General features: G+C 46.4%; 1 protein-coding gene across 2 annotated transcripts in view; it reads left to right on the forward strand.

Moving 5' to 3' along the window:
* Positions 1-17,335, forward strand: part of ADCK1 (aarF domain containing kinase 1) — a 72,455-nt gene extending 55,120 nt beyond the window's left edge. For both annotated transcript variants that reach the window (XM_054275547.1, XM_054275548.1), the window contains 5 exons: positions 1,703-1,819; positions 10,613-10,762; positions 10,992-11,189; positions 14,825-15,018; positions 16,341-17,335. In XM_054275547.1, coding sequence (XP_054131522.1) covers positions 1,703-1,819; positions 10,613-10,762; positions 10,992-11,189; positions 14,825-15,018; positions 16,341-16,512 — 831 coding nt within the window. In that variant the 3' untranslated portion in view covers positions 16,513-17,335. The remainder of the gene's footprint in view (positions 1-1,702; positions 1,820-10,612; positions 10,763-10,991; positions 11,190-14,824; positions 15,019-16,340) is intronic.
* Positions 17,336-26,229: the final 8,894 nt, after the last annotated feature.

Consider the following 26,229-nt stretch of genomic DNA (forward strand, 5'->3'; position numbering starts at 1 on the left):
TATTTCCACACACAAGCATTAGAGCCAAACATCTGTGAGTAATTAAAAAAATCACTGAAGAATTTGGCTGTGATTGAGAGAGGCATCTCCGCCAGCATGAATAGCGCTTTACAAGCCCACTGACTTACCTATGTAAATCCTGAGGCAAGACTGAGTGTCATTGGAAGTGAGCTAAGGGTTCAGAGAGCTATATGGGATGGGGAACTCTTAGTTTTGGGGTTAGCAGGCTTTCTCACCAATCTAACTGCAAAGAATGGGCATGCAGATAAACTGGGAAGGCTGTGAGTGTCTGAATCTCCCTTGCTCATAGTGGATCTATGGCATCGAAGTCTAAGCAAGGTTCACATGCAAAGTATAACCAGGGGTGTTGAATGATGGGACTGAGAGACACTGAAATTACTCAGCAAAGGAACCTTTGATCTAGTGGCACACACATGGTAAAGTAGAAATGGTTTCTCTAGGACAGGAACAGGAGGGAAGCAGCTAGTTTGTAAGGGACTGGGGTATTGTCAATAGTTAAAAGGAACAAATGCTGCTTGTTCAGGAGCTATGGTGAGCTACAGTGGTCTGGCTGGTCATCCCCTGGTTTTGGTCAGTTGATGGGCATCAACTCTTACCTCTTCCTGTCCTGCCCTAAGGTGCTGATCTGGAGTCCAGGGCTGAGGGTGAGGAGAGGGGACTGCACAGCTGGCTTACTATTTGTATGATCTGAAATTAATATGTCTGTCATAGTAATGGGGGGCACAGTAATGAGAGTGGGCAGAGCTCCCTTATGTCTTTGCTAAAATGTACATATGTGGCTTCACCCATGTGTAAAAGCAGATTTGGGCAGATTGAGGGTTGGTCAGCACAGTAACATGAGGAATTTTGAAGGGGAATTCAGCAAAATGGCTCTTGACAATAGAGATTTCAGCATGGGAGAAATTTGTCTGGAGAGGGAGGCTAGAAAATGGGGAGCCAGCCTGAGTGACACTTTTGTCACTGCCTCCCTGGATGACACCAGACTTCTTCTCTGGTACCTCACTCAGCTTGATCTACCACAGCTTGAATGAAAACTGCTTTGACATTTTACACTCATTACTGTGTTGTTGGCAATAAGATAGTTAAGGGTCTCACAGGGTTTCTGTGACAAGTCCCTTATTTGTGACACTCGATTTTTCTCCCAGTTCAATTGCAGATGGCCTAAGTATGCAGGGTTTGTCAGCTCAAAGGCATGCGTGTTCCAGGGGGCACTGCGGAGATACAATTTATGATGAAGGCTTATAATTTTTAAAGCTGCGTAAGTGGACGCTGTGCGTAGCAAACAAGATGCAGTTCCTGTCTAAAGGAGCTGAGTGGATGATTCAGAAACTTGCAATAGGTACTAGTTAAACAGCCCAGCTAGAGGAGCTGCAGAGCAGGTAAGAAAGGTATCTCAGACATCACTGGGAATGGGAGGTGGTCAGAATCCTGTAGAGCGTGGTCAGAAATGTTGCATGAGATCAGATCCTACTGTAGTTGAATTGGTGTATTATCCTTCTACACATTGTTGCTGTCCTGTGGAAGAGGTTGATGGATGAATTTACCTCCCTTGTGCTCATCAAAAAAGCCAAGTCCTTGCTTCAGCTGCTTCCATTTTTACTCCTTTTCTGGGATTTGTGTGTTATATTCTTCTTCCTTTCCCAAGCTGTTGCTTGACCTAACCCATCTGTTTCTGTTTCAGGTCCCTAGGATCTACTGGGATCTCTCCACAAGCCGTGTGCTTCTCATGGAGTTTATGGAAGGGGGACAAGTGAATGACAGGGCCTATATGGAGAGGAATGGCATCAATGTCAATGAGGTAACTTCTCAGCCATCTTTGAATTGGGCGTGCTGAGCAGTGCAAAACTGATTTTGACCTTGATGCAAAATGGAGGCTGACAGGATGGGATGGGAGAGAAGAATAAGTACACAAAGTTGTGAAGGGAGCAATCAGTCTGAGAGATCTCTGTTCTTGTGCTCTTTGGAAAAGTACATAATCCCTTTTGAGGAACAGTTTCCTGTAGGCTGCAGAACTAGGAAGATCTTCAAGGAGACATAGTGAAAGAGGACCATGCTCTTACATTAAAGATACTCATGGTTTGTTCCAAGATGGAAGTTCCTGTTACCCTAAAGGAGCAACTTCAGTTTCTGATTATTTTTATCTCATGAAGTTTGTTATTAAGAGAGATTTGAAAAGTTCTGTCTGTAGCAAAACATGGTCAGCTCCATTCATCTGGACAAGTCAACTGGTCCAAAGTGAGACAGTTGTTTCTTTGAGTGAGTTTATCCTATACTTCTGCTATAGGCAGAGGTGAAATCTAGCCCACACACTCAGATAGAAGAGTGAATATTCCTCAAGTCTTGAGACTCAGAAGGGCTTGTTTTGGTGTATTAACAGAAGGACTCTTAAGCAATATGTACATTTAGATTTTGAGGTGGGCTTCCTCATGGATCTCAGACAGCAGGTCCGTTTTGAGACTGAGGTAGTTAGCATAGTGTAGCTCCCTGGGATTTTCTTTGAATTTTCTCAGACTGCTGGAGATAGCACAGTTGTAGAGAAACAGCTAATTTCAGTCTTTCTAACTTGCAGAGGCTTTTGCTTGTGATAGGAGTAATGTAGGTTGAAAATGTTTGCTAATTTTTTTATTTATCCATGCCTTTGGGAAGGTTGTTTTGTGATGACTTGGCGCAATACATCTATGCAACAGTGAAATCACATACTTTCCTGAATCTGAACTGGTCTCTAAATAATAGCTAAGAAGTAATTTTTAAAAAGTTGTCAACAGACTTCTACTACTGCAAAGTATAAACCTCAGAGTTCCAGCCATCAATCAGGTAGAGGATGTTACTCAACTCAGTGGTAGGACTGAATTTTCTTTCTTCCTTTCCTCTTCCCATCCCCTGAAGTTAATTATTAACTTTTACTGATTGCCAAAAAAGCAAGGTAGAAAGGGGGGAATACTGAGCCAGACAGAATAATGTGATGGGAAAAGAGATCTGTTGTTATGGCCACAGTAAGATGAGGTAGGGGCAGTGCACACCCCAGACTTATCCTGTGGCAAGGTGCAGCAGATGGGGACAAGGTTGCTTAGGTTAATTATTGGCTGCTGCTGTTGTTGCCCTGGGTAAAGGACTGTATGGCATAGTGGGGAGATGGGCAAAAAGGCAGCAGACCCTGAAAGGAGCATGAGGAGGGGGTGGCAACCCAGGTTTCAAAACTGTGATCTGGCCTATAATGTGACAGCAATCTTGGCTTTCAAGAGATGCATTAGCTCCCTATAAATCACCCAAATATATTTGTTTTATCAGTCCCTCTATCATTTTACTCCATTTTTGTTTTATGGTGTGGAGGAAGAGGAGTCTTCACTAAGCAGGATTTCGTTTTTGTGACAATGCAGCCTTGAAAAGCAAGCTGAGCCTCTCTCCTCTAAATGGAAAGGATCCCTGAGGTGAAAGCTCCCTTCAAACCAGGTTACTGACATTTACTTAATACCGTCTGTAGCAGGATTATCATTAAAGCTGCCCAAAAGCCCATTAATCTCTCTGGATCCGTCCAAGTGCTGGATTGTAATGGCATTTAATCAGAGAAGGCTTTGATTTCTAAAGACAAGTGCAAACATTGAAATATCTGCCTGCGGAACAGTTACTTATTCATGTACAAGTGTACTTGTACACTGTAGTGTAGCTGAGGAGGAACATGCAACTGGGATATTGACGGTGAAAGGGAAATCTGGAGAAGGGAGTTACCAAGAATGAGATGGCAGGAATTTTAAGGGAAGACTAGAACATGGCAGAGCTAAGAAGGGGGCATCTGGAAACTGGACTCTTCCTATTTTAAAACATAACATTTGCAGTCTTGGTTGGGAAGGTATATTTGGAAGAAGTGGGTAGAGCAGGGAAGAGAGAAAAATTAGACAGGGGGCTCTCAAGGGGTTTGTAGCATACTATATTCAGGAGGAAAGGAAGGGCAGCAAGGCTACTTAGAGCATGGATTTTAAAGAAGATCCCAAATGGCACAAACATTCCTTTTGTATCCATTCTGATTATACCAGATTCATTTGTATTTGCATATGAATCTTAACATTATCTTTGGTCTGCCACATGAGTTCTCCATCCTTCTTCGTGAGTTCTCTGCCTGTCACTGCAGAGGCTGCTGTATCAGTGGGCTCTAGGACCTGTGGAACTTCCAGATGTGCTCATGGCATGTGCTGTATAGCCTCAAACCAACCAGCCAGCTCAGGTAGCCAAGTGAAGAGTCCCCATGATCAGCCTGATTTGGATTTGAGTCAGGGAAAGGAAACAATGCCACGTACTTCAGCTTGCTAAGAGCCTGGTCACGAGCCGTGGTTGATTCAGAAGTCAGAAAAGTGTTTTGTCCAGCTGAGAATTGAAAGCAAACAGCTAAAGTACTTAAGATGAGCTACTGTGTGCAATTATTGCCATCTGTTACTCCATCCTACTGTGTTGTTTTCCTTCTTTCTGTTACTAAATGGATTCTGCACTGAAACACTATCTCTTAGCTCGGTAAAGAGCCCGGTACCTTCCTGTAGCTGACGGCTTTGCAACTTGAAATAGACTTTCAGTGCGGGATTTACCCTTCTGCCAAGAGTCAGGAGCTGTAGCTGTGTAGCTGCTAAAATTTAAGTGGGATTTCCCAGGGTGGGATCCTTTTGTCAGCAGTGGAAACCTCTCATGTCTGAAGTATTTGTGCTTATAACACTCAAGTGTTAGATGAAGCAGAGCATAGAGAAGAACACTGTTTCTAGGGAAAATGGCTATTCTTGCTCTTTGCACTTACTGAGTTAGTCTGAGGAGAGGTTTCTTTGCAGATTCTCTTACATTTCATCTTGTCTGAACCTTAGTGAAATTCACAAGGCACTGATAAACAGGAGTAGTGACCTCTGCTATTTTCAGCTTTTGAACTGTGCACAGATACCAGGTAAAAGAGTTAAATTACACACAGACCTATTTCTTACTGAAAGTTGGTATTGAGCATCGATGTCAATCAATTGCTTAAGTCTCAACAAGATGCTTTACATTAAATCCAAGGAAATAAAACTGCATTTAAAACCAAGGTAAATGATCCCCATGGTCATTTTGGGTCTGACAGAGATGCAAGAAAAAAAAAAAAAACAATGACTAGTCTTCTCTAGCTGTGCCCTTTTGAGAATCTGTGCAAACTTGACAAGTCAGTCCCTCAGTTCCCTGGGTGAATGAATCAGAGTATTTCTCCCCACCTACATGCCATGGAAGACGGATCATTGAGCATGAAAATAATTTCCTGAGTCCTCAACAGAGAATATGGGGCATGCTGGGAGGGCACTCCAGGAGTCCTAAAAACTGTTCCTGTATCTTCAGGATATCAAGTGTGTTCAGACATCATCTTGCTGTGATGCTAGATCACTGCATAGTAATAGAACTGCCTAACAGAGCACTTTTGATCCTCACAAGTGGATCACAGGGTATGAAATCAGATCTCTTGTGTGACCATCCTAATCTACTATGGATCAGAGCCATTTCAGAGCAGAGGCAGAGAAGGCTTCAAATTGTGGCTATTCTCCATCCACACCCTTTGCTAATTTGACACCAGTTTAATTGGCCAGAATTGCCGTAGCAGGATTAAGCAAAACCTTAGACAATGGCTGTAATAACAACAATGAAAGCAAGCAAAAACCCAATACAGTCTTCAATCCAATTAACCTTCGATTAAGGTTCCAAAATCAATGCTATTATTTTGGCCGGAGGAGGTAATATTGAGCCCTGAGAAATGAGCTGCACAACGACCTTTACTTTTAATGAGATCAATAGAAGTTAGTGTCGCCATCTCTTAAAATAATTGGCAAATATTACAGCCAAATTAAAGCCAGAGACTAGTATCTGCTCCTGATCTAAAGAGACAGTCACAGATGGAGGTAGGATGGGAAGGGATGATGCCCTATCAGGCAGTTTCATCTAGGACTTATCAGGGGCAGGCAGTGAGATCATCAATATAGGACCACGACACAGTATTTTTTTCTTTGCCTTTCTTCTTCGTGTCAGTTAGAGGCATAGAGCCAGAACCACTGCAGCTTGTTCACAAGTCCAGGAAAGAAAGCATCAGTGACTTTCCCCAGATAACCCAAGCTGGTTTGTTACATTGCATTATATCATTCTACCCATGAGCATGATATATGTGCTTTTTACTGTAGGAATGCTCGTAAACTCAAATTTGCATGCATTCTTTCTTTCCTGAAAGGTTTCTTGGTAATTTTTGTATATTGATATTTTTAAAGACACTCACTTGTGATGGACTTTCTAGAGTTTTGTTACTGTCACGTTGCTCCGTCAGTGGGTGTGCTGATTTGCATAGAGGGGCAAGGGTGACAGGTTGTCTAGGCTTTCAAAACTGATGGCAGCAACATATTGTGGCTGCATATATCACTGCTGGTACCTGCACTACAGCTTGGGATCCTCTGAGTTAGGTGACAGAAATACAGTAGGTGTACTTGTTAAAATATTTAGTACACTGGATATGACTCCATTACCAAGAAAAAGTGGGGATTAGTAGGGAAATTGCAAAGCAGGTAAGAAATTCATAGAAGCAATGAGATTTGCTCTTCAAACAAATCTCATTAAACAGATTGGCAATGACTTGAACACAAACAAAACTGTATCAAGGAGATTGTTGATGACACCAAGCTGGGAGGTCTGACATTGTAGAGGAGGACCAGAGTAGCAATAGCACTTGTTGACCCTGAGGACTGAAGTGGTAGAAAGGAATAAAAGGAGCAATGTCGAGTGGAAAGTCAGATTGAGTAGGTAAAAAGCACTTGGGTGATGTGTTTAGGTTGCTCTGAAGTCCAGCTCATATACGTGTATCTGTCACTCCATTGCTTGATTGTTGTCAGCAATCTGTTTATTCCTCAGCTCTGTTTTTTTTCAAAATGAAAACATTGGGCTGAAAATGTGTGGTTTGCCTGACACAATGTCATGGTCATGTCACATAATTTGGCAATGGCAGGTTGGCATTTACATTGACTGGTAAAGGCCACAGGCTCACTTGGTGACTGTAGTCTTCATGTTCTGCTGCAGCGCAGACAGGCAAATTTAGCTTCTTTTAGGCAATAACACTCCTTCTGGCAATAGGCAGAGACATGCCTCTGGCCAGACCTAGAGCCTGATGTCATCCTGATATATCAAGCTAAGCTCTGCTTGCTGATCAGTATAGTTTTTGTTCTTATGTGTTATGCCTAAATTATGCCATTCAAGACACCCGCTTTTACCTGGTTGTATTTCTTGTAGCACATGCAGAGCTACAGGTGCTTCTGCTTCCTTGCTATTCAAACCTCCTAACTGGTAGACTGTTCCTCCTCTGCCATCCCTTAGCCAGCTTTGGAATCTTCAGCTCTTTTAATCTTTATCCCAAGTAAATGCCTCCTGCATCCTGCTCATTTATTTGCTTTTTCTGAACTCCCTCTGTGCAGTCTGCATCTCTTGAGTTAATGAGGTGTCTGGAAGTGAATGCAGAATTCCAAGACTGATTATTATTTTTTTACAGTGTGCAGCAGAACAATGCTGGGGGACACTGGTGGGGATACTGGTAATGATAAAGACCTTTTTTTGTTGGATGATACACAGGGAAAGACTGATGACCTCTCTGTGTCATAACAAAAAGCCTGTGTTTTAACTGTGGTCTTTGCTTCTGTAAATCATTGCAACCTTTTTTCTAATTTGTGATGCACCTTCACCCTGAGGTCTTACATAGCCTAAATGTGTGCTGAATTCCTCCCTTCTCCTGAGCAGAAGTTTTCATAAGTCTGTTTTCTCATTTCACCTAGCCGTATTCTTCCAAAGTGAATTCTGTAGTTATCCAGTGGCCTTCTCAATAAGGGTGGAATAAGGGCCTGAAATGACAAGGCACAGTACTGAGGAATTAATGTATATAAAAGTTTAATGGTTTTTTCCGTAACTTTTTCTCAAGAAATGTGAACTCCCTTTGTCTGAATTATGATATGTTGCTATTCACATACTACAGTTTAAGACCTAGAGTGTAAAGCTTCCTACTTTGTTTAGAATTTGACAGTATTGTTGCTTTCTGTCTTAATTTATTTTGTATCCTATTTTAGAGGCATGGCAACAGACAAAATTATGTGAAAATACTTTAGTGTGCACCACAGCTCCATGGTAATTTTTTTCTGAAAGTGAAGACTATTTGCAGAAATATGATTGCATCATAAATCTCTGTAACATATCTTCTGTATGCTAATGAAATAGTACAGAATACATTCATATGTCTTAAAGAAGTCAAAGTTTAGTTGAAGATACTGGAGATAGTCAGGGTTGTATATTGGGGAATAGGTAACTATAAGAACAGCAGGGAAGAGCGAGAGGATGTGGATCTTGCAGTGAACATTTTCTTCCCATGATCCAGCCTGTGAGTCTGAGCAGAGAAATGACCCTTCTGTTTCATGGGAGGATGGGAAGATGGATCTCAAGCTGCTTTTGTGTTGCACTATGGGCTGCAAGAGACTGTGACCATAGGTCTATTTAGTCACTTTTCTACTGATGGTGACTCAGGACGGGGGGACCATCTCTGCATATGGAACTTGCAGCCGTATCATAAGATGCTGTTAATGAGGGTGGCATGGATAACCTGGTGAGAGGCATTTTTGTAGGATCCTAGGATATTTGGGTTTGGAAGGGAACCTCAGGAAGGTTTCTCTCAAATCTTCTAAGGCAGGGTCAGTTATAAGGTCAGACCAGCTTACTCAGGGTGTTAGCTAGTCGGGTCTGTAAAACTTCTAAGGATAGAGATTTCACAACCTCTTCAGCTACAACCAATCAATAGGTTTGCAGAACTGCCAGTCCTTGTCTGGACTTGTGTTCAGTGGGTATGAGGCATCATGTTGGGCCCCAGATTGTCCCCAAGTCCTCATCTTCTAAAATCCTGTGTTTTTCCATGCCCTTGGAAGACAAACAGCCGAGACAGTGAGGGCCGAGTGTGGTTAGCCCAGTGTCTGCATCAGTGTCAGGGTTGGTGCTGTGATCGGTCATAATGTCTGAGTCCATTCCTTCTGGTGTATGGGTCCCTGAGAGGCTTTGTGAATGAGTTATGTGATGGGCTTAAAGCAGACTATTTGGCTTGTCCTTGGGCTGTCAGGAAGGGCTACTCAGCTCTTATATGAGATCACAGCACCTGGTACATTGGTCCTATCTAATTTTAGAGCTTGCCGATCAAGGAGACTTGTAAGGGTCACTTCATGGCTCTGGTGATCTCTGCTGGTGATTCAGAAGGGAAACATCACTCCCCTCAGTCAGTACCTAAAATAACACCTGCATGGCATTGGGGAAGCTGCAGTACAGGAGATCACAGGGCTGTGCTGTTCGTCAGTGTGGGTGATTCATCGTGGGGCGGGCCAGCATTCACGTGGTTCAGCAGTGGTTCCAGGTCCCACCTGAGGGACAGAGGATGGTTTCACCTGATCCTACCACTGTCCCTGTTAGTGTGCTGCAGGAAGGGTTCTTGTTCTTTTTTCTCATTTGTAGTTACTTGGCCACTATTCATAGTGAATGCTCCTCTCAGAGGTTGCCATGTTTCAGAGTAAAGCAAGCCCTTTGTTGTCTGTCTGGTTTTCTGCAGGATGAGCTGTCATTACTATCCCTGTTACCTCTTCTACCACCTCTGCTTATGGGGACAGCTGCCAGTTTGCTGCTTACAGAGTGTGTCTGGAGATATGCTTAGAATAATTTATAACAACTGTCTTTTAATTGCTTGTTCAGCACTCTGCTGTGGAGCACTGTGCCTCTTGGGATGGTAGGGAGAGCTGGTGGAGGGATGGCAGGGCAAGGCTGTTGTGTTAGTGCATGGCAAGGGACTGATCTCATGCCCTGGGGATGTTTGCTTTCTCCTAGGAGGTTTTTAACTTTAATAACATCTCTTGGTGATAAGGAGCAATAGTATGAGGGACACAGCACTGATAGGATGTTTTAAACAGCTTTTCTCTGCTTCTTCATCTTCACAGATATTGAAAATCAGATTAGCATGGGTCTGAGGAACAGAAGAGGCAATATGGGGGACAGTGTGATGGAGAGAATGGAGGGAGGGGAGAGGGAGCCCATGTTCATTCTGGTGGGCAGACTGACTAGCTGAGTCTTCCCTCACCCCTTCTTCACCGTGTCTTGCTGCCATCCATGAGTGGAAGCACCTGAGTCTTCCTCCAAGCAGTCTCACCCACCCAGCAGCAATTTCCCTGCCTTCCCTGTGAATGCATGTCTGCCTCTCTCTGCTGTCCCACTTTCCTCCTCATTACCAGAAACCCCATTCCTACCCACAGGTACTATCTCTTTTTTTTATGCTAGACAAGTGGCTTTAAATAACCTGTGATCCCACAAACACCTTCATGGTGCTTCCTGCATGGATCCTTCCCTGAATGCCTTGGACCACCCTGCTACCTTTTGATGCCCGCAGCCACCCTGTGCCTCCATCAGTGTGAGGAGCTGCAGGAGCTCTGTGTGAGAATATGAGCATGTCCAGACCCTTGCTTCCTGGGCTATCACAGAGAGGCTGCCTCCCCTCCCTGGCAGGCACCCTACTGTGGGTGGCAGCGTGTGACCATCTCTTGTCTCCTCACAGATCTCTCGCAACTTGGGGAAGCTCTACAGTGAAATGATCTTTGTGAATGGCTTTGTGCACTGTGACCCACACCCAGGCAATGTGCTAGTGAAGAAGTGCCCAGTCTCTGGCAAAGCTCACATTATCCTCCTGGATCATGGGCTCTACCAGGTATGTGGGTATGAGGAGCTTCCAGGGCCTTGTGAAGCTGCCTTTGGGCATCAGGCTGCAGCCTTGCCCCTCTCAGCACATATGAATGAGTTTTTCCTAATACTTCCATAATGCTCTAATGGTATTTTATGACTCTGAAGTGGAGAATAGGGCAGAGGTAAGGGATGGAAGACTTTTTCCCCGTTTCCTGTCCTCTGTGGGCTTCTGGGAACCGTGTCTCTATTGCCAGGTGCTGAGCGAGTCGTTCCGCATGGACTACTGCCGCCTTTGGCAGGCCCTCATCAAGGCTGATATGAAGAGGGTGCAGAAGTACAGCCGGCGGCTTGGGGCAGGGGATTTGTATCCTCTCTTTGCCTGCATGCTGACTGCCAGATCTTGGGAATCTGTCAACAGGGGCATTGACCAGTCACCAGTCTCTGCCAGTGAGGTAGGTCTTGTGTGTCCTTCCCTAACATGTGCCCTTGCTTCTCCTCAGTGCCTTTCATGTTGAAATCACTTGCACCACTGATAGTACAGCAGTCCTGGGCAATCCCTGGAAGTTCTGCAGCAATTTCTGCAATGATAGCTGATCTAGAAAAGAGCCAGAACTCCTTCTGAAATATGCAATATGTTTTATAGTGGCTGAATTTAATTTCCCAGATTCACTTGTCATGGGCTGCTTAAATTTTGTATAATATTTTAATACCTAAGTATTCACCATTTCTGGCTGGGGAAATATTAGTGGATTGTCCTTTTCTTAAAAAAAGTGTTGAATGCAGCTGTTCGGGAAACCATCAAGGAGGCTAGGATAAGGTACAGGAAATATAAAGGTTTAGTGGGAAGACATGAGAAGGATAATGCATTGTCACTATTCATGTAAATGACTATCAGCACTGATATAAACTTAAAAACCCTGGAAATTACCTCCCAATCAAAAACCTTATTAACTTGGAGTCAAGGTTACTTAACTGCAGATCCTGTCAACTCAATCACTACAAATCTGGGAAATTGCCACTTACATTTTCCACCCTTTCGTATCCACACATGCTGGGATCCTTCTCATGCCTCCTTGCACACCTGATACACACAATACCCTACCTTAAGAATAGTAGCAGCCCTGCCTATGTGCTCTTTCTAGAGAAGGTCATGAAGTGATGTGATTCAGCCAATGGACGAGTGTCTGTAAGTAGAAGTGTGTTGTATCCTTTGCTTTTATCTGCACACATCTGTAGTAGAGTGGATGAAATTAATTTAAGTAGTGTTACAATACTGTCCTATGAAATTCTCTTCCAAAAGTTCCTTCATTGTGATGGATGTGGCAGAATTTGCTGTACTGGCTTGCCATTATGCATAGCAATGAATTGGTCAGATATCTTGGGTAATGGACCCTCTCCCTCCCTCCCAATTACCTGAGTTAATTTTCTGCACGTCAGAAATAATATAATGACTAGCTAACAGATCTGTGCTCGATCTGGTGAGTTCTGGAGCTGGTAGCTCCAGAAGAAAGTTCAGAGGTGCCCAAGCAAATTGACACAGCATTGACTCCAATACTACAAGGGCAGTGTTGAATCTGAGTTAGTGAGCAATGTTTATTCCCAACTTGCTTGTGAAGGTTACACCAGAGGTGTAGCTGCAGCTACATAGTACCCTGTGTGTGCTAATGAACTTTGTCATTGAGTTGAATTGCGTGTATGGAACCAGCTCTGTTGTCTTTGCCTACATGACACAATTAATGCTGAAACTAGATAATCCTGCAGCAGATAATGGGGAGCTGAGCAGATTTGCTGTGGCATTAGGAAATGAGCTGCTGCTTGCCCTTACTTTAGAGGTGAATTTGAAAGATTTTATCAGCAGCAAGAGCTGAGTGCTGTGTAGGCAGGTACCATCAGTGCAGAGCTCCAGAGAGTGTGCCTGAGGATGTATCAACATGACAATAGCCTGTGAGACAAGGAAACAACCTTCCTGAAACAAAATCTTATCTGTAGTACTGTACTCAGTCTGGGACACTGCATCTCAAGAAAGGTTTGATGAAACTGGGGCAAGTCCAGTAGGAATCTACAAGGACTAGTGGCCAAGCAGATGCAACCCATGAGGTAGGTCTGAGCAAGTTAGGTCAGAAAAAAATCTGGAAAAAGTAGGTCAGGAAGAATTGTAGAAGTGATTTTTATAAGTGATTTTCTTGCAGCACTTAGAGTGCTGCAAGCAGGACAAGCAGTCATGGGTTTAAATTCAGCTAAACATGAGAAAAGCTAGATCTAGTGGCAAAGCAGTGAAATGCCAGTGTAGATGGTCTGGGGAGGTTTTGATTCATATTACTGGAGAATTTAGGTGCAGGCTGGGCAAATGTAAGAGGATTGCCATAGGTATGGTTTTTCCTGCCTTAAGCCAGGGCCAGGCAGCTGATTGCTCAGGGTGGCTGCTAGCCTCATCTCATCTGATTTAATGATGTCTTCTGCTGCATCCTGCAGCAGCCTCGGCAGCTGCAGCCAAGGGGCTTTTCTCAGGTCCTGTGGCTTAGCTTATTTCTTCCTCTGCACACAAGCTTTGCCCTTGACAGAAAGTGACAGTTCTGATGACTGATCATGTGGTTGTTTTGTGATGTGGGCAAGCAGCTGGAGCTAAAAATAAAAGGAAAAGAAATAGAAAAGAAAGCCTATGTCTGGAAAATAATGTAAGCTCTGCAATGATGCTGGCTGGGGAAAGGCATAAGAGATAATCAGGGAGGAATTTTCTGCCAACAAATAATGGAACAAAACAACATTTAGGAGAGCTAAGCATCTTCTTGCTGAAGCCTTGTGTATCTAGTTAGTGATGGAGGCAGGAGGACACAAAGATTGGTTTGTCAGCAGCAACCATGGTGCTGTGTGAGCTATGTACATCACTGACCATCATGACCTGCACACCCAGTTTGTGCAGTTCTGTTGCTTTATAATAAGTTTGAAGTTCACAAAGAGAGTGAGATCCCATGTCATGCAATAGAGACCATCCCTCATTCCAGAGAAGAGAAGGCATTAGAGCTGTCATTTCCCACAAAGGAGCCTCCTTCCTGTATGAAGTTATTTACTGTCCTCCTGGATTTTGTAGATTTCAGATGTCCCAGAGATTTGTTTTTGGATTTCATGTCATGATTATGTCGTGGCCTCTGTAGGAAGAGGTGGGGACAAGGTATGCATATAGGATCAGCTCCCAGCTACACTACATTTGCTGGGATGGTGAGGGAGCTCTCAGATCTAAAAACATGAAGAAGAGGCATGGCTGACTGTCTTGCATGCTGTGGTGGCTTGTATTTGGAGAGGAGCTCATCTTAAATGGCTCAGGCTGTAGTCCCTAAGTTATCACTGGGTTCTTTCAATAGGCAATGTGTTTGTTGGAATCTGGAGAACGAGACAAAATGAAGGATTGCCTTGAACTTACACTCTTTCCTTAATTATCTGCTACTGGCTGCTGTCATACAGGATTTAAATCTAGATCTGACAGATGACAATTTGATGATTTTTATCTCTTGGGTTAGCATGATGCTTAACTACATAATTTTTTTCTCACCTCTGCTGAATTGTGTTGAGGACAGAGGACTAAACTAGGCCTTGGAAACGGCTTCATCAATATAACATAGAGCCACGAGTTTCATGGGGCAGTGAAGAGCAAGCAGCTTGGTTGTCTTTGCAGCATGCCTCCACCTTCTTGAGCAATTCTGCTACCTCAGCTCTGCCAGTTTAGGGCTGGTGAGGTGAGAAGTCTCCAAGGGCAGTATTGAGATCTGGTTGCTGCAGGCTGCCTAGGACTAAGAACCAAGACAGCAGTGAGTGGCTGTTCTCCTGAGAGGCTATTAATCCTGCCAGTGAGAGGATGGGTCCTTACCTCACTGAGGGGCAGATGGGATATGGCAAGAGTGATCTGTGCTATGAGTGCTGTGCCCAGTGTCTGCAGGAAAGCAGACAGAGCTCTGTAGCTTCTGGCCTACTGTCATGGTCTGTTAAAACACTGTTCTCTTCCTGGCCAATCTCAGCTGCATCTGGACCTGAATTTGCCATGTACTCTCACCTTCTCTCTCCTTTCTCCCTGCCATGACCTGGCTGGCCACAGGACATGGAGATCCGGTCCAACGCTGCTGCTTACTTACCCCAGATCACCCAGCTCCTCAACAACGTTCCCCGCCAGATGCTGCTGCTGCTGAAGACCAACGACTTGTTAAGGGGGATTGAGTCAGCCCTGCACACGCGGGCCAGTGCCAGCTCCTTCCTCAACATGTCTCGCTGCTGCATCAGAGCTGTTTCCACGTGAGTCTCTTAGCCAGGCATCAGAGGCCAGACAAGGAGCTGCAGGACAGACCCTGAGATGGTGGTTGGATCCAATCAAAAGTTCACATGATAAGGCAGAATCCTTGTGATGGTGCAACTCAAGAACAAACCACAAACTCCATCTGTAGATTATGTCTGGTGGTTGTCAAGCAGGTCGATGGTGACCAGACAGGGCTGAGGCCAAGCGAAGAGGTCAGTATGTGAGTTGAGGTCCAGGCCATGGGGCTTCACAGCAGGGCATGAGCTGAGGACCATTACTCTTCCAGTGTAGCTCAGGCAGGAACTGAAGGTGCAGGTCTGAGATTACCTGAAGTTCCTGGGCCTATGGGCAGAGGGTTGGGGGTGGTTCCAGGCTAGTCAGGGCCATTAAGGCTTATTAGGGCCTCACTCAGGGAGCCTGACAAGGCTCTGACTTAACCTCTTGACCTATTATTGTTAGCTGTGGATCTCTTCCTCTCATTGTGGTCCTACCCTTGCTCAGTTACACATCTCAGCCTCTGTCTGTGCTGTTCTTACACCCATCACCCTCTCCAGAGGACAAGCCTGTCACCCTGGGGCTGGAGATGGGGTTAGAGTCGGAGGCCTTAGGTTAAGGATTTAGGATTTTTCCCCCCAGAGGAGGAGAAGGGGCTTCTTGCCCATTATAGGCATTGCCACTAAGCATGTGAGTAGCATAGATCTGAAAGTTCACTGCAGCCTGATTGAGGGGCTTGGGCTGACTGAAGATCAGGGTGATGTTTAAAAGCCAGGAACAGGAGTTGTGCAAGTGATTTCCCTCTGTGACTCTTATGAATCAATGCACTTCTGCCTCAGATTCTTCCTCCTTGTAGATGAAATAACAGTTATGTCTTGGGCTGATGAGGGACCTATGAATCCCAATCAGCCCCTGCTAAAGAAAGGTGAAGAAATACTTTTCCTGGAGTCTGTGTGTCAGGATTGCTGGACTCTTAGAAGTGTGCTACCAGGAAAAGCAATACGAGTGTGCACCTGTCTCTGTGAGCTGAGGTGAAGCTGGCATAGAAGCAGAGGAATGCCACGTCCCAGGATCACTACACATAGTGGGAAGAGAACTGAGTTCTCAAGGGAGCAGGCTGTCTCTTCTGCCAGTTTCATTCTAAGAAAGGTGGTCCCCAGCTCCTCGGAAGCACTGCTTAGAGAAAATCCCTGCTCCCTGGGAATTCTCCAGATGGGGGATATTGCCACCCCTGGGGAGCGTCAGTCGTGCAGAAGATGTAGGACAGGCCTCCTGCCTCCTGGGCTGTTTCCTGCTGGATCTAATGCAGCTGTTTCTCTCATTCTAGGTACCAGAGGAGCAAGAGTCACTCGCTTTACAGGAGGGCCCAGATCTCACTCACAGAAGCCCTAAGCCTGTGGCAGATCAACTTATATGAACTCTTTCTGTGGCTGAAGGGGTCCCAGCTGGGGAACTGGGTCATTGCTCTCCTGAGACGGATGCAGCATTTCACATACTGACATGAACTGGTGGGAGAGGCCTGGGTGCTCCCTCCCTCCCTTCTGCTCTCCATGGCACATTTGTCTTTCTGACTATTTCTGTCTGTTTTTGGGTCTTACTCCACATTACACACTGCACTGTCCTTTTCTTTTACAGCATTAGCTTCCTCTGTGGCACAGAGAGGTTGAGTTGGTACCAGAGCCCTATTGTTTTGTGGTTTAGGAAAAGTAGGTGCATGATACCTTGTGCCAGGAAAGACAGGTAAGAATACCTTCTTTCCTCATTTGTGCAAGTTAAGTTCCACTCAGATTCTAGTGGGATTGTGCTGGAAGCAAATGCCTCTTTGACTCTTTCTTCAACAATCTTAAAGAATTTAAGAGAATCCCAGCCCTACCTAGAATGCCCCAAAACATTTCTCAGACCCTCAGAGGTGGTAAGTCCCTTTAAAATGCAATAGGGTTTCTATTAGTTTGTGCTATCTCCTTAGTCTGATTTCTGTTTAGGTGTGCAGAAGGTTTCTCAGAGGAGTGAGACCTTGTGGAAAGCTGTCACTAGGGTTTTCTTTTCTAGCTCCAGGGAAAGAGGACTCAAATGGTGAGAGTGGTGGACTGGGAGTCCAAGTTTCTAAGGTTCATCTCCAGTCCTGTCAGCAAATGCCTCTGTTTTTGGACTTCTCCTGGCCTGTTTCTTTGCAGGTGAAATGGGAGAAGGGGACAGTGATCTTGCCCCTCTTCTGAAATTCCAGGAAGGCAGTAGGAATGACAACTCAGTGCTCTAAACTGCTGGTAATGTATATGTACTGTACAATATTTCCACATGACAAAATAAATGTGTTGTATCGAAGACCTTTGGGGGAGGGATGCTTGGCTGTGCACTAGAGTTATGTTTGGGTCTCTAACCCAAGTCCTGTTTCCATTTCTCCACAAGGGAGTGATGCCAGGCAGTGCCGGCAACTCCTTGTAAGCAAAATGTCCACTTGGTCTTTTCTCTGTCCAAGAGGTTTGTGCCGCATCTGAGTCCTCTGGCACTGCATCACATGTGTGCTGGGATGGAATGCAGGAGCAGGCATCTTTCTGCTGGGAGGACACCTCAAACCCTTCCCAGATCCACACTGAGCCTGCCTGCTCCCTGCCTGTGGGAGTGCACTGCAGCACATCTGTGAGATGTCACCATTCCCTTGGCACAGTGAGCATTTCACCTTGTCACTGCCTGTGACATTTTACTGCTCTGGCCCAGACAAAAACCTGCCATTTGCTCAGTGGTGCAAGTGACAGGTCTGATGGCTTTGATTCTGCAATTTTTTCTACAGAAAGCCTCACCTAGATGTCTGTTTTATGTGGGATGTAATTGAGATACTGGGATACAGCTCTGCTGCTTGTAAGAATTCCTTTAGCCAGGAAAGGTGGATGAAGGTGGCTGTTTACATCATCTCAGCTTTTCTCAAACTATCTTGGTGAAAGGGGATGTGAAGGATAGGATGGGAATGTCCATGTACTGTCAGCAAGCTTGCTAAGCTGAGAGTTACACCAAACTGTGTCTGAGAGCAAGCCACAAGAAGGCCATTCACTCTTCCAGTTTCCATACGATTTTCCAACTTGCACAGGTGTGAACCCCACCTTGAAGTGAGTTTATTTGCTTGGGAAGGGGAGCAGGGGACAGAGTGCAGGTAAGTGTGTGTGTGTGAGTCCCTGGCAAATCAATCATCTTGGTGGCTGTGCAGGAAAGGGAAGGAAAGTAATCCAGAAAAGGTACCTGGCTGCTGGTAGGCTTGGGCATGTGGGTTAGGGGGGGGCTGCAGATGTGCAGACAGTGGCTGTGTACATGCACAAGCATGTCGGCAGAACTGGCCGGCTCAGGACTGCCAAGAAGTGGTGTGTGATTGGCAGGGTTCTGGACAAGGTATTGCTGAATGTGAGTTTTAGGTCTCTTTGGGTAGTCAGTCACCTGATCCTGGCATTAGCTCTCTGAGCCCTTCCTGCTTTGGGGGCAGCAGCAGGAGTGATGTGCTCTCTGATCTTTACTAAGATCAAAAGAGAAACCCAGTGTGACTGAATGTCCTTGCAAAGCTTGTCTCCAACCCCTGCAATGACAGGTCAGAGATTCCCTTGACTTCTGGGTCATATGATGGCATCAGGGAATGGAGTGGTGGTAATTGCAGGATGAGACTCCTGAGTTGACAAAGAGTCACTGGGGCCCTGGAATACTGATGCTGCAGCCTGTACATGACTAATCTTGGCTCATGTGAGCAGTCTGGCTGAATCTGTGCCTTGCTCAGGCACTTACAGCTGGTAGGCTGGCCAGCATGGGTGGACCTAACTTGTTCTTATCACAAGTAGAGCTCCTTTCAGAAAGCTGGCCTGGTGTGCCTTGTTGAAGTCCAAGAAACCCTCTAGTAATGGTCACCAATTGCACATCCTCACCTTGTAGCTGCCTCTGCAAATGCCTTTACCTGTTCATGGCTGGATATACTGACCAGAGCACTGTTTGGGTTTTGCATCTGTGGGTAAAGCTCATCCCACATTTAGGCCCTCATTTCTAGAGGATCCCATGTTGTGGAGAGGCTCCCTGTAGCTGTCATTTACATTGGCTGTCAAGCTCACAGCCACCCTCAGCCATGCATGTTCTTTCACTCTTCAAAATCCCACCACATGACTGCTAGTTCTGCTACCTGAGGAGAGTCCTGACTCTAAAAGTGGTGGGGAATCAGCAGCCCCTCAGACTGTTTCTGGCATTGTGCAGCAGGCAGAGAACAGGGAATATTTGGCAGGGCTTGGTCTGTTGTAATTAGTCTCTGCTGGGAAGCTCTGTGTTGCAATGTTAGCAGAGGGACTCCTCCATCAGTTGTGCTCAGCTCTCACCCTTCCCACAGTCAATCAATGAAGGTTTGTCTTAAGAAAGAACAAGCAAACACATGGTGTTTGACCCTGTAACATTCCTGCCTTGTCTTTTTGCTGAAAGCTCTCAGAGGTGAATGTGTTAATAGGATTTTGAAAAGACACTTTCTCATCCCAATTTGCAGTTGTCAGACATGAGTAACCTGGACCAGGTCTGTACATGTGGCCTCTCCTTCCAACCTGCATTTAATGGTGTTTTCACCACCAGCAAACACAGCTTCTGCTGCTTTGCTTACAGGCAGCACATGGGCTGCTGTCTGCCCAGCTTCAGCTGTGAGTGAACTGAAGTTTGGTGCAGACCCTAAATGTTAGCCTTGCACCCCACCAACTCTTCCTCAGGACTAACATGGGGGTTAGAGCTGTGGTCAGAGGTGCAAAACTGATGGGCTTCTTTCAGCTCCTGCAATATGAAGTACATTGTTGTAGCCATATGGCATCACCAATCCTAATGCTGTCAGTGCTCTCAGATGTGTTGGGAAACCAGTGGATATTTAATCTGGCATTTAGATGTGCCATCATTACATCTGCTGGAGGTGGAAAATGGCGCAGTCAGGGAAAATGAAGTTGCTGTGCAAAACTTCCAGGAATCTTAGGTATGAAGTGAACGTGCTTCTGCACATCCAGCTGAAGGAAAGCAAGAGAGAGCATTAGTCCAGGCTGGGCAGCATAGCCTTTGCCTAGCCCATCTAGTAGAATGCTAATGTTGACAGGTGGGTGGCATTTAGATTTGCAGATCAAGGCTGCATGGTGCTGTCTGCCATCTTGCAGAGGTGTACAAACCTCATGCAGCTGCAGTGTAGAAGCTTCAGAATGATTCACATGGTGCTTCCCACAGCATACATCTTATGAACTGTGACTTGAGTGCAGCTTGGCCAGTGTCAAAGTCATTCCCAATGACTCCCTCTTCCAGAGCATCACTTGGCAGGGCTCTTCCCCCACCTCCACTGTGCATCCTGCATCCCCCTCTACTATTCCATCTGCCCCTGTACCCTGCATCCAGAGGGGTGTGGGCAGCCTGCTGGGTCCTGGAGCATGCAAGAAGCTGTCACACACAGTGGGCTGGGCCACAATGCCCAGCATTCAGATGGGAGCAGAGAGAGGGATGAAAAAAGGAAAGGAGAGGGAGGGGAACGGGAAGGACTGGCCGTCAATCAGCCCTGCTGAGGTGCCTGCAGGATGTGGGTCATCCTTCCTCCGCCATCTGCTCAGGTGCTGGCCAAGACTGTAAAAGACCTGGACAGCAAGAGACTATAATTTAATTAATTAATTATCTGCCTGAGAAAAATTACCTTTTTCAAAAATCATACAGGTGATGGTGACATACCTCACATGTTACTCTATGAGGTACCACTAGAACTAGGAAAACCTACTAGTGGACTAGCAGCCCTGCAGGAAGGGGTTACAGGGGACCCCATGTGAACACGAACTGACAGTGGAAATCATGTCCAGGGCTAATTGTTCTCCTCTTCTGCTTGGTGCTACTGAGTCCACACCTGAAACTATGTCCTCTTTGTTCTCTCGGTTGAAGACAGATGTTGGAGAACTGTATTTGGTCTGCTGGAGGGCACATGACATGGTCAGGACCTATTCCTATAGCCTGTAAGGGAGATGGACTTGTTAAATCCTGGAAGGAAGAAGTAAAGGGATGAAGTGATAATGGCTGGAGGCTCTGAAAGAGCCAATCTTCTGGCAGTACCAATGAGTAAACAAGGGCTGATGGCCACAAGTCAGAGTTTGCAAAGTTACCAATGAACTTCACCAGAAGGGTGGTGCAAAGCCAGGACACCTCACCCAGAAAGGGTGTCCATCCTGGCTGGCCAGCAGAGTGGCTCAGCCGGTCTGCTGGCTGGAGTCTCCCTCAGGGCAGAAGAGGAGTGAGATGCCCAGTGGGCCCTCCCAGCCAGCCTGTTGGTGAAGCCATGGCATGGAGCTGGCTCACATGGCCATTGAGTCGGTGCTGTGGGATGAGGTTGGATCTGAGTTTCAGCTTTCTCAGCTCTGCTTCTGTGTCGCTGTCTGTGCTCAGACATGAGATAACATCCCTGACCGGGTCTTGTCTTTGCTTTGAAGTCCAGGCTTACCAACTGTTTTTGTTTGGTTCAGTTGTGGAGCTGTGGGTGAGCGAATGCCAGCCTGCATTACTTGCCTTGCAGTTTTTATCAGCCAGCTGCCTCTTGTGTCCTCCTTTCTTGGGCAAAACCTGCATGTCCAGTGCCTTCTGGAAGGCAGTGGGTGCCTTCACAGGACCCTGTTGTGGCTAATGCAGGATTTAAATAGAGTTTAAACCCGGAGGGAGTAAATTACATGCACATCCAGCAGAAGGCTTCCTGAGTGGGAAGGATGCTCAGTGATCTCTGTGTGATGGTAATCAGGTCCCATCAAGACAGTTTGAAGTTTCCCTGACAGGTATTTGAAGCTACACCTGTTGGGGTAGTGATCAGTGCCTCTGTTCCCTGCAGGGAACATGGCTGTGTGTCCATCCACAGCAGTGCCTGAGGGAGCCCTGGGCAGGACATTGACCATACTCTTACCCACACACCTTCTGCTGACCCTGTACAGCTCATGGTGACCTTGTCAAATGCTACCAACCTTTTTGGGCTGACCCAGAGAGCATAATTCTGTGCCATTCTCCATGTCACTCCAGATCAGCGACGATGTCAGAACTCGGGATGCTCTGTGCACAGCTTCCCTTTTGAGCTGCTTACTGTAACCAGGTACTCATGACTTCTGGTGGTTTGGTAAAGACTGTTCACCTAGACTGCAGGAACAGTCAAGTAGGAAGGAGGCATGGCATTTTGCTATTCTTCTGTTTTGTTTTACTTTCTTTTTATTTCCATTTGATTCAGAGTCTTATTTGCTGAGGCTACTTTTCCATACTCTGATACATATGAGCATAAAAAACACTCATAAGGTCTCTTCCTGCAACTGAAGCTTTGCTAAGAAGGTTACAGGACTTGGGACTGACCTAGCAGGACAAGTCTTCATGTAAAATGCTCATTAGCTGGTGGTGATTTGCAGGCTTGCAGCTTCAGGCTCAGCATTGATGTACACAAGCAAGCATCTCCCCAGGGTGGCTGTACCATGAGCCCTTTCTCTCCTTTCAGCCCTCAGCCTAGCAGTACATCTAGCTTCAATAAAGCAAAGATGGCAGAGGTTACTAAATGGTAGCTAATAAACAAAGTGACATGCATGAAGCCTGGTAATACCATATCACTCTTAATGAAAATGTGGCAAAAAAAAAGTCATGGGGGGCATTGTTATTGCTGTGTTGTACTTCACCAAGGCTAAACTATCCATCATGCTGATAAGGCTGAAAGGAAACCTTGGCAATATGAGATGCATACATTACAGGGCAGTGAGTCCCATGGCAGCCTGCACTGCACCCAGTATGTGCTGGGACTGCAGTAGCTTCTCTGTGCCATCAGTTTAACTGGAGTAGAGCAAGCCTGTAACTGTAGTATCTGTGAGCAAAAGGTCAGTAGGCAAATAGCTGTTCTGCAACAGCTGGTTTGGAGACCCAAGCAATGAGGTGATGCAAACTGAGGACTTGACTTTGGGGTATCAATGAGCCTAAAGCACATTGGTGTGGACTGGGGAGAGCAGCAGAGGAAGACAAAGGGAGGAACGCAGACAGATGTGGTGCAGGAGTCAGCTAAGTGTGGTACCACTGATAACTTTGCACAACAGGCTGAACAGTCAATTTTAGGGGAGAAGAGTCTTACCCTGGAGAAACCATACTTGGCTGTTCAATTGTGTTCCCAGGGAATGAGAGTTCCTGAAGCCAGTGAATGTGATGGAGAGCTGCTCAGGCTGTGTCAGGTTGCCTTTGCAGCCGTTGCTGGCTGAGGGCTGTTTCCTGCAGTGTGCTCTTCAGTCTTCATCCTGCCCAGGTTATGTGGTTGATGGAACTCCTTCATTTTTGAGACTGCTCCATAGTCTTACTCAAGGGAGCTGTGTCCAAGGTCTTCTTCCCATGGTTTCCTTTGGTTGTTGCATTTGCTCTCTCTGCCAGGCAGTGGCTGCACAAGAAACGGATCCTGTAGGGGTCTCCATGGGAGGGTACAGGGTTGCAAAGCTGCTTGGGTGCTCCTGTGACATGGGCATTGGCAGCACCCAAATTTTGCTATGGGAGCAGGTGCTCCTGTGGCCCCTACCCTGGAGCCTTCTGCAAAGTCTGGGCTGGGGAGTCCTACCCTGATGACATGGATGGCTCTGGGTGCACTGCATAAGCTCTCTCCACAGCCTGTCTTCTGCTGGGAGTGGGGAAGGATTATTTGCCATACTGTGCTGTGGGGGAAAAAATCACAACTACATGAGTAGCAGGCAGGCAGCAGAGCACAGAGCTGCCTGGTACCACTGGCAGTTGCCTTCTTCACTGGCTCAGGGGCCTGCAGATGTCAGAGTATGGCTGCTGAAATGAAATGCTCTTAAACCTGGGACATAAATCATGGGCACAGTGCTGTGTGAAGGCTGCCCCTGGCATTTAGCTTGGCCTTGTTGCATCAGTACCATAGCAGGGATGGTCTTTTGCACAGAGATCCTGCTGGGCTGGGTCATGATCTGTGTCCGTGCAAATGCATCTATGGCAGTGGTGGCTCAGCAGAGCCAGACACAGCTCTCTGCCTCTTTCCCTTCCTTGTTGCTTTCCCTCTGGGCTGAGCTCCCATGCTGCCTTGCCTTAGCTGCAGCCAGCCCAGTCTCTGGCCATTGGGGGAGGTTTCAGGAGAAGATGGAGCACCCCCTGGGAGAGAGGTGCTTTGTATTGCAGTGGCACACCTTGGCAGAGCACAAGGAAGATGTAAAAAAAAAAAGCCTTGGGAATAGCCCAAGGCAAACTGCTGTCAGGCAGTGGCACAGTGGTGTCATGTGACACCAGGGTGACTCCCAGCTTACACCAGGATGATTCCCAGGCCCCTCCAGGACATTGCCAGGGCATGAGTGTTGGCAGGGAGCACAATATGACCAAGTTGCCTTCTGACCTCTCAATTGAGGCATGGGGATGGGGTAGCAAAGGTAGGGGAATAGGGAGAGAGGCTGACCAAACTGCCCAGCTCTGGAAATCAGCAACACTTTTGTCTCCTTCAGGGCTGCTGGTCATGAAAACTAACAGTGTAACAAATGCCAAGGGTTGGGGCTATCTCTGGGCAGCTCAGGCCATATTGTTTACTCACACTCCCCACCCCTCACATATCCCTATATCCCCTGTTATTGTCTTTATGCTTTTCTTACAAGCTCCCATCAGGCCAGCAGTGTCACAGCTGCAGCAGACACAGGGACCCATTGCCATCCACACAGCCTCGGGCCCCTCACAGGTACCTGCCAGGATGGGACACACTGTGACCCACTGGAGCCGGCCTCACGGAGGTAGGTCCCCATCAGCTGCCCTCAGCCAGTCCAGGGCATGCCCCTCTTCCCCATAAAGCAGGGTTTTGGTGCTGGCTGCCACTGGGGACACCCAGCTGCTCCCTCTCAGGTAGTAACAAAGGCAATTACCTCACCGCTGAGCTCCCCGGCTGGCTGCCGAGACACTTACCTGAAATTAGCCGTGGCCAGTGCGTCGCAGAGGTGAATGCGGTTGTGATTATGAATGCACTTCTTGTTTGTCTTTTCAGTGCCGAAATCCTGTCAGCGAAGAGAAGCGATAATAACATGCTATTAAGTTCTTTCTGGATAATGTAATTCAGGAGTCAGGAGGCAGTTTGGTCATTTATGCCTTTGAAAAGCTCAGAATAATTTTCAGTGTCATTATCTTCCATTTTAAAGAGACCGTTTCAAACATCAATACCAAGAGCTCTTCTCCTCACTGCCTCCCCCCTGCTTATGTGGTTTTCTTACACTTTTTATTCCTGTTTTCTCTGAGCTTTTAGGGATCTGGGGTTTGTTTCCAGTCATTCATTCCCTCTAAAGAGACCACACCCAACCCTCTCTTTCACCCTTTCCCTTTTTATCATAGGTTTTGGAACTCACTGCTATTTTATTCAGCATCTTTTAAGTTGTGGTTGGTGACACATCCCTTTGTGAGGTGGGGGAGCACTGCTTGGGCCTCAGGTGCAGTGAGAGGAGGGGGATGTGATGTGGATTCAGGTCTGCAGGACTGTGAGTGTTTGAAGCAGTGTCCCCCCAGGGCCAGTGAGAGGTGGGCAGAGCTGCCATGAGAGTCTGGCTGCCCTTGGGAACAGTGACTGTCTGGGGGCACTGTGCATGCTGGATGTTTTGGTTGCCTTGGGGTGCCCAGGAGCAAGTCCTACTGCCCAGGCCACAGCACAGGCTCGGGTCTGGGGAGCCCATGCATCCTCTCCACTCTGCTACCAACCACTCCCTCACTGTCTTTCCAGGCACAGCCATAGCCAATGACTTATATACAGAGCTTGAGCCTCATGTTTTTTGCTCATGCTTTTGTTAAATGTGTGCTTCAGAGTAAGCAGTTAATGGATACTTTTGCCCCGAAATAGCCCCCAGGATAGGGAGCTGAGAGGCTCCTTAGCAGATGCAACTTCAACACCAGCTTACGCTGCAGGCATGAAAACAGACAGATGTCTCTGAGTGAATGCAGCAAAAATTATTATCCAGAACTGGGGCAGGAAAACAATCTAGCTCCTCTCCAGCATGCACAGAGCATGGCTGAAGAAGAGAATTTTATTCATTAAGTTAACTGGCAATGATCCCTGAAATGTCAGCCTTGGCCTGAAGTTTGTCTCTAAGCTTGGAAAGCATCCTAGCCCTTCTGTTTTTAAGAGAGGAAGGTATATGGCTCCTTCCATTTTTTATGTGCTGTCTCTGCCAAAGTTTTGGTGCAAATAGGAGGGATAATGCCCTTCCATTTGCTGCCTACTTCCTTCAGAG

This window comes from Melozone crissalis, unplaced genomic scaffold, assembly GCF_028551555.1.
Source record: "Melozone crissalis strain CALT ecotype California unplaced genomic scaffold, PUWL_Pcris_2 ptg000018l_1, whole genome shotgun sequence".
NCBI lineage: Eukaryota > Metazoa > Chordata > Aves > Passeriformes > Passerellidae > Melozone > Melozone crissalis.